General features: G+C 39.5%; 1 protein-coding gene across 1 annotated transcript in view; it reads left to right on the top strand.

Annotated features, from left to right (window-relative positions):
* Positions 1-12,213, top strand: part of ephb6 (eph receptor B6) — a 67,818-nt gene that overhangs the window by 29,682 nt on the left and 25,923 nt on the right. The window contains exons 4-5 of the mRNA XM_032558689.1: positions 3,403-3,572; positions 3,665-3,960. Of these exons, the coding sequence (XP_032414580.1) occupies positions 3,403-3,572; positions 3,665-3,960 (466 nt within the window). The remainder of the gene's footprint in view (positions 1-3,402; positions 3,573-3,664; positions 3,961-12,213) is intronic.

Raw genomic sequence — 12,213 nt, 5'->3', positions numbered from 1 at the left:
ATATTTTCTCATTCTAGTTTGTCTGGAAACTCTCACACTGAGTGTCGAAGTGGTAAGGAACGCCACGTTCCAGGTAGCATTAACCTGAATTAGAGGTCAGTAATTTGGGGAGTATTTAAAACCTCCCTTTTCAAAATAGTTTGCAAATTTTTGTTTTGTTTCTTTTAGAAACATCCATGGCTGTTTTTGCTCTGCACTGGTAATTTACACTGTTTCTGAAGCACACTTCTAAATGCTATTCGTCGATGAGGAACAAACGTGTCATTTAAATTTGCCGTGATAGGTGGCAAAGGCCATTCTTAAATGGCTGTGTGCTGGATAGTAACTTTAAACGCCTCTTGGCGATTTTTCAGCTCTGGTTCCTGTCTTTGTTGGATGATGTAATGAAACAAGAAAAAGACAAGAACAGAAAGCAAAGAATTTTTGAAAAACAATGCTGCATCAGCTTAGTCTAACCACAGATGCAATTTTATACATCCATCACCTCTTTTCAGAATAAAATCTCTTCACACACACACCAAAAGGAGACGGTAAAGTTCTGGCTTCTGGATTAGTTCCCCTTTGGGACTTCAGAACTTGCTTTACAAATTCTTTCACATAGTAAATATATATGAATAAAATTAGATTAAAAACTGTCAATATTTTAAAAAAGGAAAACAGACGAAAACTATGACATTCAAAGGAATAATGTTTTTATTCATAATGCCCTGCAAAAAAAATCTTACCTAATAAACTTTTTCACATTTGGTCACATTACAGCAGCCATCTTTACTGTTTTAGTTGAATCACGTGACTGTGTGTAATTTAATCCCAGTATAATAAATAAAGTAAAGTAAAGTAAATAGGTAAATGTTCTTGGTAGATGCTTCCCATCCAGTCTGACTGGATTTGAAATGATAAAAACTTCAATCTCTGGATGTGAAAAGCTGGCAGTGATGAACCATGAGAGACTTGCAGTTGTTACAGCAAAAGGTCAAAAGGACTCTACAAAGTACTGATTCAGGGAGACAGTTTTTGTAATTATAACAAGAAACAAAAAAAATTAAAGATCAAATATCTATGGTCTCTCCAAAAACATGGAGTACTCTGTGATGGTCTATCACATAAAATCCCGACAGAATATATTGAAGTTTGTGGGTTTTGGACAAAAAGTGAGAAAGTACAATGATGTGTGAATTATTTTGCAATCTGCTCTATTTTTTCCTTAAGTCTTAGTGAAATAACTGTGGAAGTTGTGGCTCCAAGCAGCTGTTCAGTATTATTATCTGTCATTTCTTTAAAAAATTATTAAGCTTTTTTTATGGCAAATAATTCCTTAAGGAGATATTTAGGATGCTTCCTAAATAAAAAAAACAAACAACAAAGTTATTCTGCATTCAGTGGAATGATGAACATACACAGCACCATGACATTCCCAGATACGGTGTGTGTAATTTATCATTTCATGACAATCTGAGTTTGAAAGTTGTGCTGATTCAAAGTACTCTGACTGCTCTGTTGTTTCCTCTTGGATAGTTATGAATCTGCATCTGTGTCTCCCCATTTTTTTTTATTGGGGAGAAAATAAAGGAAAGAGAGAGGTTTCTTTTTATGGACTTGTCTTGTCCTTCATCCTGACTGCTGTGATGGTATGACCAGGCGATGCATTTATCAGCTGGCCATCACCACACACTGCCTTGACCTTTGTAAGGCGCATGTGTAGAAGGGCGCGCGTTGCTCAGTGCTCACACAGCGATGATGTCTTCACAGATAAACCTCCGGATTCTCAGCCTGAGGGGAAATAACCACGGCTATATTTCAGCAGGCATGTCAGAGCAGAGCAGCATGGTGGTGCATAGATGTCACTGTCTTCCAGTTCCATTAAAAATAAAAGGCTTAAACCCAAAAGTATGGAGTGGCGTCAGAACTGAGAGGGGAAAAAATGTCCAAATGTGTACATTTTAAAACAGTTAAAGTTTGCTAAATACATTCGATGATTAATTAAATGTAGCACCCAGAAGAATTGGCCTAATTTGGTCCTAATTTTGTGCACATGCCTGCAAGCAAATGATTTAGTTTGCACGGCTCGGCTTGTCTAGGATGGGACCCAGAGGGAGGAAGTAGCGCCATCGTGAGTGAGTCGCTTAGTATCCCGACCCGCAGGGGGGCCTGGCATGTGACCATCTGTGTGCCGGTACTACCAAATCTGTGATCCATTTGACTTTACAACAAAGGCAATACAGTCACAGGACCCCCAACGTTTCTTCCACACTGTCGGAGAACTTAGCACTCCCTTTTCTAGTTAGTTATCTGAAACCGTTAATTATTACAAGAGTGTTTAAGTTTGGGATGTTAAGTTGTTGATTGCCAAATCTGTCTGGGTATTAAGTGCCTGTGCTTTGTAGTAACAAAGCTGAATTTAATAGTAAATTTACAAAACTCTTGTGCATGTTATGTGTTGTACCCAAAGCTGTTAATCCCTGAATGCCCACTGCAAGGCCCAAATGACTTCCTGATTAAGTAGAGTCTGGCCACAGCCGATTTAAACAGGTATTATTTTAGTCACTGCTTGAGGCAAAGTACCTTCAGACAGAATTATTAAAGTCATCATTAGTGATTCATCGCTGTTAACATTAAAGCGGCAGCCCTTTCATTGTCGTCCGACAATGATTGATTGCATAATCACTCTGATTACTGTAGAAAAAGCTGCTGGGATTAGTGGTTTCTTTAAACCGGACCCATGGGCAACAATTTTTAATATTTACAGTCTTTCAGCTTTCACCTTAAACGTCACGTCATTCCTACGACATGATGATAATAATAATAATCTTTTTAAGATGTAAAATCAGGCCTTTGAGTCTAGTGCAAACCAAAATGACTGAAATCAGAGACTGTTTTTCATTTTTCTTTGAGGTCATTAGAGTTTCACCGATTCAGATTTTCTTTTTCCTGAGGACAATAATACTTGGAGAGAGAATTTCTGCAGGTTGTAGTTTTAAATCTAACCGGGAAATGATCACACACATTTATGACTCAAAGTGTATGTCCTTATTTATTTGACTTTGGTTAAACTCAGTCTGTGAGATGATGACTTCATAAACAGAAAATGTTATAATTTTTTAAAAAAGTGAGGTGTGCATTGGTATTCAGCCGCCTTGAGTAATTACTTAGAAGAACTTGTTAGTTGTTCACCTCACTAAGAGTTTTATAGCACCTCGCTCCATCTGCTTGCTGTTTCCCTAGCAATAGCAAACTGCTAACAGGATCTTTTTATGGCCATCTTACAAAAATGACTTTCTCTGTTTTACTCTTCCATTAAGCTGAGATTATATTTGGCAGGAACATGAACGATACCTCCCTAGGAGTCAATGGTTCATGTGTCTCATAACTAACAGTGATGCATTGTCCTCTCTGCCTCTACAGCCATCTAGCAGTGATAAAGAGTCGAGGGAGGGCTGGGTGAAGATCGACACCATTGCTGCTGATAAGAGCTTCTCCAAAGTGGAGCCCAGTTCACCTCACCAGTACCAACCCAACCGCTACAGTCGCATTAACGTTAAAACACGAAGCTTTGCTCCTCTCACACGTGGCGGGTAATCAATGACGCCTTGTTTTCTGTATCTTGTGCTTCCTCTGTAAAAAGAGTCTTTAACATTCCCGTCTCTACATGTGACCTTGATTTCAGGTTCGTCTTGGCAATTGTGGACAGTGGAGCTTGCGTTTCCCTCATGGGGGTGTCCATCTTCTACCGGCGTTGTCCAGCCACAAGCCTCCACTTAGCGTCCTACCCGGCGACTCCCTCTGGTGCAGAGCCGACCGCTCTGGTTCCCGTGATAGGGAGCTGCGTCCCCCACAGCAGAGCGCAGGGCGGGACGCCCCCTCGCATGCACTGCAACGCTGAGGGCGAGTGGATGGTCCCCGTCGGAGGATGCGTCTGTGACAAAGGATATGAGCCAAACGTCAACGGATCTGCCTGCTTGGGTGAGTTCAGAGGCCTGTGGTGAGGTTAATTACTGACTGGGAAAACTCACAGGCTGGAAACAAGCAATTCTCTGAAGAACCTCAGCAAAGCCTGGAGATCCTTTTGTGTTCAGAGTGAAATTGGTTTGCAATTAATGAAATCTTCTTATTGGAGTCTCTGCTGGGTGAAGGTCGGTGCTCCTGGCAGAAAAGCACGGCACTTAGTTGTAAAATATTACCAGACCAGTCCACGGCTTTCCACAAATGAAGAATCTTCTGGCAAAGCTGTGCATAAAGCTCAGCCAGCTTCTATTCCAAAAGCATGAGCTGCGTCTTGCTCATGGTGTAGTAACAACAACAAAACTCCTTACCTACTATTGTTGGTCAAGTTCTCATTTGCTTTGAACTTTTAAAACTATAGATTAATGTTTGGGGACATGCTATTTTCTTGTCGTTATTGCCTGAATTGTGAAGAGCAACGTACATCTGTGATTCTTATTTTTACGTTTCAAAGAGCAGCTATAAAACTTTTTAAAAAAGCAAAAGAAATTATTTTATAGTGATTGTTAGAGGCACCGCTAAGTTTCTTGATGAAATGTGCATTACAGCACTTTGTCTAGATATTTCAACTTCAGCATTTTTTTTCTTTTACAAAAATATCAACAAATAGGCAACTTTTCCAGCAAATATTAGGAGTTGTAATTATGTCAACAATTATTTCTTAATTTTGAGACACTCAAAGACTAACTATTATTATTTATTATTTAAAACAACTATTATTGCTTTAAAACCTAGAAGTGGCAATAACAGTAGTATGCATATAATGTTTTAGTTCATCTTTGGAGAACAGAGTGCGGGTTTATTATTTTTTTAAATATTTTCAGATCAATAACAACCAATCGTGTCGCCATAGCAAATAAAAAGACAGATACGATATTAACACAATTTAATAGTTTCACAAGATCTTGCTGCATTCTTTCCAGCACGAGTTTCTCGTTGGGCATTTATATCAACGCAGCCCATTTGCTGTTGTAAAAATTCCTTGGCCTTATAAAAGTGCGGAAGCATAAAAGCTGAACATTCCTTCACCAAAAGATCCTCACTCCCTCTAAACCACATTCTGACATCATCTCAGCCTCTTAAACTTTGCTGATCTGAAGGTGCTCAGATCTGGATTTTGTGGCTGATTTCTTGTTTCTGTCTTTGCCAACGCTTTAACCTCCGCTGATTTAGGCTGATTCCACTTTCTGTTGCCGAACTGAAATGTGAGAAAATGTACATTTCACTCAAAATTGTTTTCATAAGCTTTCCTGCCAAGATAATTTTATATATATATATATATATATATGTATATATATATATATATATATATATTAAGAACAGAGGAAATGCCACTCTGTTTGTAAAAGCATGGCCTTTCTTTCACTTCACATTTATGTGCTACTTTACGTTGGTCTCATAATATTGCATCTGTGGTTGTAGTACAATAACCTGTGTGGAATTTCAAGACGTACGACACCGATAAAGTTTTCTTTTTCGCTCTCGTAGCTGTGAGCTTAATAGTTTTCCATGCTGTCATTTCCTACTAGAATAAACGGTCTTAAAAGTCTTGTTGTTGTGATAAATGTTGCCTAGAGTGGAAGCAGACATGTGACAAAGACCTCCTGTTCCCACAAGGTGCTCCTTCTCCTTACGAGTAATCCAGCCTTGACGTGTTGTGACATTGCCTTCTAACTGTCTTTGTGCGAGGTGAGCTCATTTGAATTCAGGTGTCCAAAGATCTGCGCTCGCAGTCAGTCAGCTGTTGGACCAATCCCCCCCCCCCCCCCCCCCCCCCCCCCCTGTCAGTTTTCCTCTCTGTTTTTTCCTGAGTCGCGGAGCCTCTTGATCAATACTGCTGTCACTCTGATGCACTTCTGTGATTGATGAGGAGACCAGAGGGAATTGAGGGCAGGTAGGCTGAGGCGGGATGAGACGAAGAGTCTATCCTCTCCGTACGGTCAGTAATCACTGGAGGTTTTTCATCCAGAAATACAGATAATTTACTGTCAAAGTGGGATTAATGGATCAAAGGAAGAAGGGATGCTTATACAGCCAAGAGACAAAGAGATTAAGAAAATATCAGAAATGGTAAAACTGGTTAAGGAGCACTTTACACTTCTTAAGATGTGTACAAGTAAGGCAGAAAAACTGAGATGTCCAGATGGACAGGAAGGAATATATATGAAGAGAGGGGGGAGGAAGAAAGGGAAAGAACTGTAGTGGGAGGGAAGTGACACATTTAGGTCATGGCGATGTAATGGCCACTCGTCCATGAACAAGTGACAGAAACCGCAGGGGGAGAGAGTGGAAGAAAACTGGGGAGAGACTGAAAGATAGGAGGATGCAAGTTAATGACTTAAAGAACTGAGCAGGCAAAAAAATGTAAAGACGAGGAGGAGAATTTGGAGAGTTGTTGTGTACGTGTGAGTTTATGTCACTGCAGTGCCGATGTTTGCTCGGCAGAGGCCTCGAAATACAAGGATTGGAGTCAAAAACTGCATTCTCACAGGAATTTCACCAGATGTAATTGCTCAAGTCTTAACTAACGGTTAATCTTCAATCTTGCCAAGTCAGCTGTGAAATGTGTTTGCGCTTTTTGCCTTTGCATCTGCGCTCTGCCTGCCGCTTTGTGTTTGTTGCACCTGACTGATGTCTGCTGACAAACCGACCCTCGAAAACGCTCGGCCGCTGCGGCGAAGACCTCCAGCGGCCGTCTATGACCGTCCCAACGCTCTGGAAACTTTATTAAAGTAAACCTGTTATTTTTATGGAAATTATAGCATAACAACAAAAATGAAAACTTTTTAAAATTATAATATGGTAGTAGTGTCCAAGTCTTTTGCCACTTCCTCATTTTAACACTAGAATAGCTTGAGTTAGTCCACTTTGACGTATACCTATTTCGGCTTCGATAGTCCAACTGGCCTGAAGGATTTTATCTAGCAGGTGCTTTTGTTCAGTAAATAGGGCCATTACCTTATCAGTACCCTGGTAATGGCCTCAACGCATCTCACAGTTGCACAATTGTTCCTTAGACTTCGACTTCGACTTCGACTGACTTTGTTGTCATTTTCAACAGTATAAAATATGAATATAAATCTAAATATAAGATATAAAGTGCAGGACTGACAGTAAAATAGAAGTTATTTAGCTCTGTACATGTGCAAGGTATAAAGTGGAGACCAGTTTTTGAGTGCAGTCCAGTTAAGAGTTCAGCAGTCTGATGGCAAGTAGGAAAAAGCTGTTTCGGAACCAGGTGGGCCTGCACCGGATGCTGCAGAACCTCTTTCCAGAGGGCAGCAGGGAGAACAGTCCATGGTGGGGGTGTGAGGGGTCACTGATGATGTTTCAGCCTCAGGACACGCATCCTGCATCGATGGTTGACCTGACACTTCGCCCTTTTGCCTGAGCTGGGTGTGGAAGGTTGTTGCCGAAGCAGTTTCTCCTTGTGTGCCTTCTTCTCACTCACATGAGAGTTACCGAACTCTTTTGCAAGCTCAACCAGGAAGTCCACCCGTCTCTCCTGCACCCCAATGCATGCCTGATAAAGCACATGTGCATTCAGTGCTGCCATGTCAATCATGTTTGCCAGGTTTGCTGACCAGCTGTCACATAGTGATGGAACCTTGGTCACCCCCCGCAAGATTATGACTGAAATAAATGCCATTAGTTCTTGTGAACTAAATAGGTGAAGCAGTCACCTATTTATCCTCCACAGCACAAAAGGCTGCATGCAAATTTGCATGTGCAAAGTCTCCCAGATTTCTTTTGCTTACACTTTTTGCATGATTTTTTTGAGGTGGATCAACACAATTAATTTGGTTAGTTTATTTCTAAACTGTCATTTTAAACCCTCTTAGCTTTATTTCAAAGAGAAACATTACTAATTTCTTTTAGAAAAACCTTTGCATATTTTTTGAAACAGATTCTATGTTTTGCAAACTCTATGTACATTTGGCAAAATGACCTGGATAATGCAGCACAACATCATGGATCAGCTGCAAAAGGTCACATCTCTCCAAAAACACTTCATGTATGCTTCAAAACTAAACTGAAGAGCATTACCTACAGGAGACCTGATCTCCTGCTGGTATCATAGATACCCACCCCCAACATGGACTATTCACACTCCTACCTTCTGGCCTGACGGTCAACGACCACATTTACAATTGAAGAAGGGATGCTAATTTGAGCCATCAGAGTCGTCAGGGTGGACTCCGGCCTTTTGGCCCTGTTGAGCCGATATGGGAAGGACTCGAAAACTGAGCTATCCTAGTAAACCTGTAGCCCATTGCTACAGGCAATTATATATTACAAAGTGTTCAATTATTAGATGAAAATGAAATATGTAAATTTTCTCAGTGTACAATACGAGAAACAGCAAAGCAAGAGAATGGCACATTTTACTCAAGCAATGTAAACTTTAACCACAGCTGCAAAAAGACCTGAAAAATATCACCAGGAAAAAGCAATATTTGTTTTTACTCAGTGTAGAAAAATCAAACCACATGAAGAAATAATTACTTCTAATGAAAATCAAGGAAACTGGCCCACAGCATCATAGATCCTCCGTCATAAAAGTGAGTGGGCATGAAATGTTTTCCACATGTTTATTATTATTCCATGCCAAACTTGCAATCTCTTTTCCAGTGAAGAAAGTGAACTCAATATAAATTAGATTAGAGTGTTAACTCTTTAAAAACCTAAACTATTTTAATGCATTTTACACATTTTTAACCTTTAGCTTTTGAAAGGTCTGGATCTTTTCTAGAGACTCGATCACAGCTTTTCAGTTTAATTGTATGTGCCCAAAAACAAGACTGCCAGCTGGCTGCCTAAACAGACTGAAGCAGCGACAATTTATTTTACTGTTTTTTTTCCCCTCCATTGGAAAAATGTCCCCGATTGAATCAGAAGGAAAAATCCTAAAGGAAATACAGAAATTACAGCTCTGACTCTGTAGGTGGCAATAACATGAACATTAATTGGCAAGCCATCCTGACCCTGAAATTACAGAAGAGCAACACTTTAAATATAACTATAGAGATTCCCAAAACAAAACTGTATCTCATTATTTCTTTCATTACTCTCGCGCATTAATTTTGTCACCGCATGATACAACTTAATGGCCAAACGGTCCGGAAAATGTGAGCCAGACAAATAAAAAAAATGACAAACTAACTCCAATGCTCTTGTGGTTTCTCATACACAAAACAATGCCGGTAATGCACAAAGCAGGCAGTTAAATGTTTATTGTTCCCAGCATCTCATTTATTCATGTTTACACATATTAGCAAAAAGGTTGAGTTTTCAGTCAAAGCTTAATCCCACCAAAACATGCCGTTTCCATGTGAATGCGAGGTGCAAACTGTCTCATTACTAGATTCTAGGAGTAGATTTCTTTCATCTCCTATGGCGTGGACGTATTCCAAGATGGCAGAATTTAGGGCTCAAGTTGTGAAAAGAATAGTCCAGAAAGCATGACACGTCATTTTCACATGTCCAGATCTCGACTCCTTTGAGAATTGTGTAAGCCTCTGTTAATCTATCACATGCTTCTTGATTCTTCTGGCGTCGTAGTCACAAAAACAACAGTTGGACTGATGATAAATTGAGACGCTGACTGAGACTTTGGACACTTGCGAAAAACAAAGACAGCATTTTGCAAACAGATGATTAAATAAAACTCTTTTAATTTATTCTCAGAACTGTTGATCATATTTTTTTTAAAAACACCCAAATTGTGACTGATCAGTGTGACATTCAGATGTCAGAAATTTGGTTGTAGTCCTTAGAAAAATTACAGAAGATGATTGCTCCGGCAGCCGCCTGCTGGTTTTAATAATTTTCCTGCCAAACAGCATAAGGATGAGTTGGCCTTTTGACATTTTCAGCCCAAATGTGAAAGGGAGAAGCAGAGAGCGCACAACAACATGACATGATTGCACCTGTTTGGTACAACATGAAACAGCTCTTCAGTTGTTTTTTTTTTAGCCCCCCTCTGAGTCGCTTCCTCCTGGCGTCACATCGTCCTCTGACAGACGTCGTTTATTTGATTCCCTGTAAGCTACAGATGAGGATTTAGGACAGAGATTAGTGCCAAATGCCAAAATGAGCCTCGATTTCATTCGGTGCAACATGCTGCTGTTTGCGAGTGTGACCTGACTGAAATATTCCACGTGTCAGACTGTCCTGATTTGTCAACGAAGAGATGTTCGTCAGCGGAAATCTTCATGGTGTATGTCCAGAGGTAAAATCAGAGGGGTGACACAGTGCTGTAGGAATGTCTTTGCACACCTACATTTATTTTTTTGCTTTATTTATCACACAGGGTTTCACTTCATCACACAATTTTTTAAGGTCAAAGATAAATCCACAAAGCAGTTTTCATATTAACAGGTTTACAATTATTAAATGTTTTCTCCTAGATAGTGGCTCTCACTTTGCTGAAATCCCAAAGACAAATTACTTTGCATCCCTTTCCAAGTTGATTAATGTCAATGATCTTGTTTCTCTCAAAAGTTTTTATATCTGGGCATGATGATTTGCTTTTTGAGATTTTGCTGACAGGTTCTAGAGTTCAAGGGTTGATTACTTTTCCCTTTGGTTGGGTATTCTTGATTTTGTGCAGGATTATCAGCAGCCTCTTATAATTAGCAAGTCTTTTTAGGTCTAATTTCTGAAATAAGTTCCTGCTTTGGGGCAAAACACAAACAAAGTAATCAATGAAATAAGTGATCAATGTTGACCTCTGGCTTGACCTCGCTGCAGGACATTTCCAGGCCAACAGGATGATTGTGGTTGAACACGCACAGCCAAACCAAATCAATCGCATGTTTGGGACTTTATTGAGCATACAGCAGTGTCAGAAAAGGGCCTGTGATGTTTACTCTAAAGTAAAATGGTTTAAATTATGCTTCACAGACTTCTTAATGGAGAAATGATGGCAATCAGGATGTGTATTTAACATTTTGAAAGTACATTTTTTAGGTTAAACTACGACCAGATCTCAATTTTATTATGGCACCTGCTGCTTATCAATTAGGGTTTGGGAAGAATGGGAGTTATGTATATAATCACTGTGATAGAATCCAAATTGATGGATTATTTCCTGTTTTAGTTGCTTAAGGTAAGAAAATGCTTATTAGTTAAGACTCTTTGTCAAGCCTGTGTTGCTTATTTATTTGCTTTTTGTACTGTTTTTAGTTGTTTGACAGTTTTGTTATGTGTTGGGTTGAAATTATCTAATCCTCAAGACAAATGCAACCATACTAACACCCAAACAAACTCAAACATGCAAGTAAAAAAAAGAAAAGCAGAAGATATAAAGGAGTGTCACCCAAAGTTTCTAAAAAAATATCCAGTCTTAACATAGAAATGTGTTGTGTTTTGGTAATATCAGCTATTTTTCAAAATTGAAAAATAAATGACCCCTTACAGAACTCTGAGCAGTCGACACATGCTGTCTCTAAGGCAATACAGTTAAAACAAGCTAATCCTATCTCCAGGATAAATCATGTAACTTAATCCAGCATCTCTCCTAAAACCTCAAATAAACTTGTTTAGAGAAAGCAGTCGTGAATGTTGCCAGGGCTTTTGCTCCTGGCAGTCTAAGTGCAGAGCAGTACAGATTGCAAAAAGGACACCAGGAGCACATATCTTCTTAGATCTGCGGTCAGTTCCCTCTTTACTTTTTTCACAGTAGATATTTTCCGCTGCAGCTGTCAAAGCTAAATATACAAAGAAAGTCATAGTTTGGATCTGTCTGTCTGTGGTGCAAAGAAGCCAAGTCATTGAGTAATAAATAGGTGTTGATTTTTAATGTGCTTTGTTCATAGAGTGTCAAATGTGTTGATTTTAAAATAATTTGTATCTAAATGGTATGACAGCCATTTAGATGCATAACGTTAACAGTTTGTGCTGCTCTGCAAAATTCTGGAAACAGTAAAACTGGTCTGGCTGGGAAATCGTTCAAAGAAGGCCAAAATCTATCCTGTGTGCCTCCAGGTATTATTTCAGGACTGCAGTGCAGGAGTGAAGAGACTTCAGAAGACTTTGTCCTCTCATAAAGTTTTGTTTGGTCATGCAGTAAAGAGAACTGCATGAGTCCTGTGACCTTTGTGGTGATTTGCAGTCTGTTGTTTGTGTGCTTGGCTTAACTCACTTCTTTCCCAATTTTCCGTTTCTGCATCTGTTTTCTGGAAAACCTCCGCTTAAATGTGACGATGCAGA

The sequence above is a fragment of the Xiphophorus hellerii genome, chromosome 3 (assembly GCF_003331165.1).
Source record: "Xiphophorus hellerii strain 12219 chromosome 3, Xiphophorus_hellerii-4.1, whole genome shotgun sequence".
In the NCBI taxonomy this organism is placed as follows: Eukaryota; Metazoa; Chordata; class Actinopteri; order Cyprinodontiformes; family Poeciliidae; genus Xiphophorus; species Xiphophorus hellerii.
This window is presented reverse-complemented; position numbering and strand designations above follow the sequence as displayed.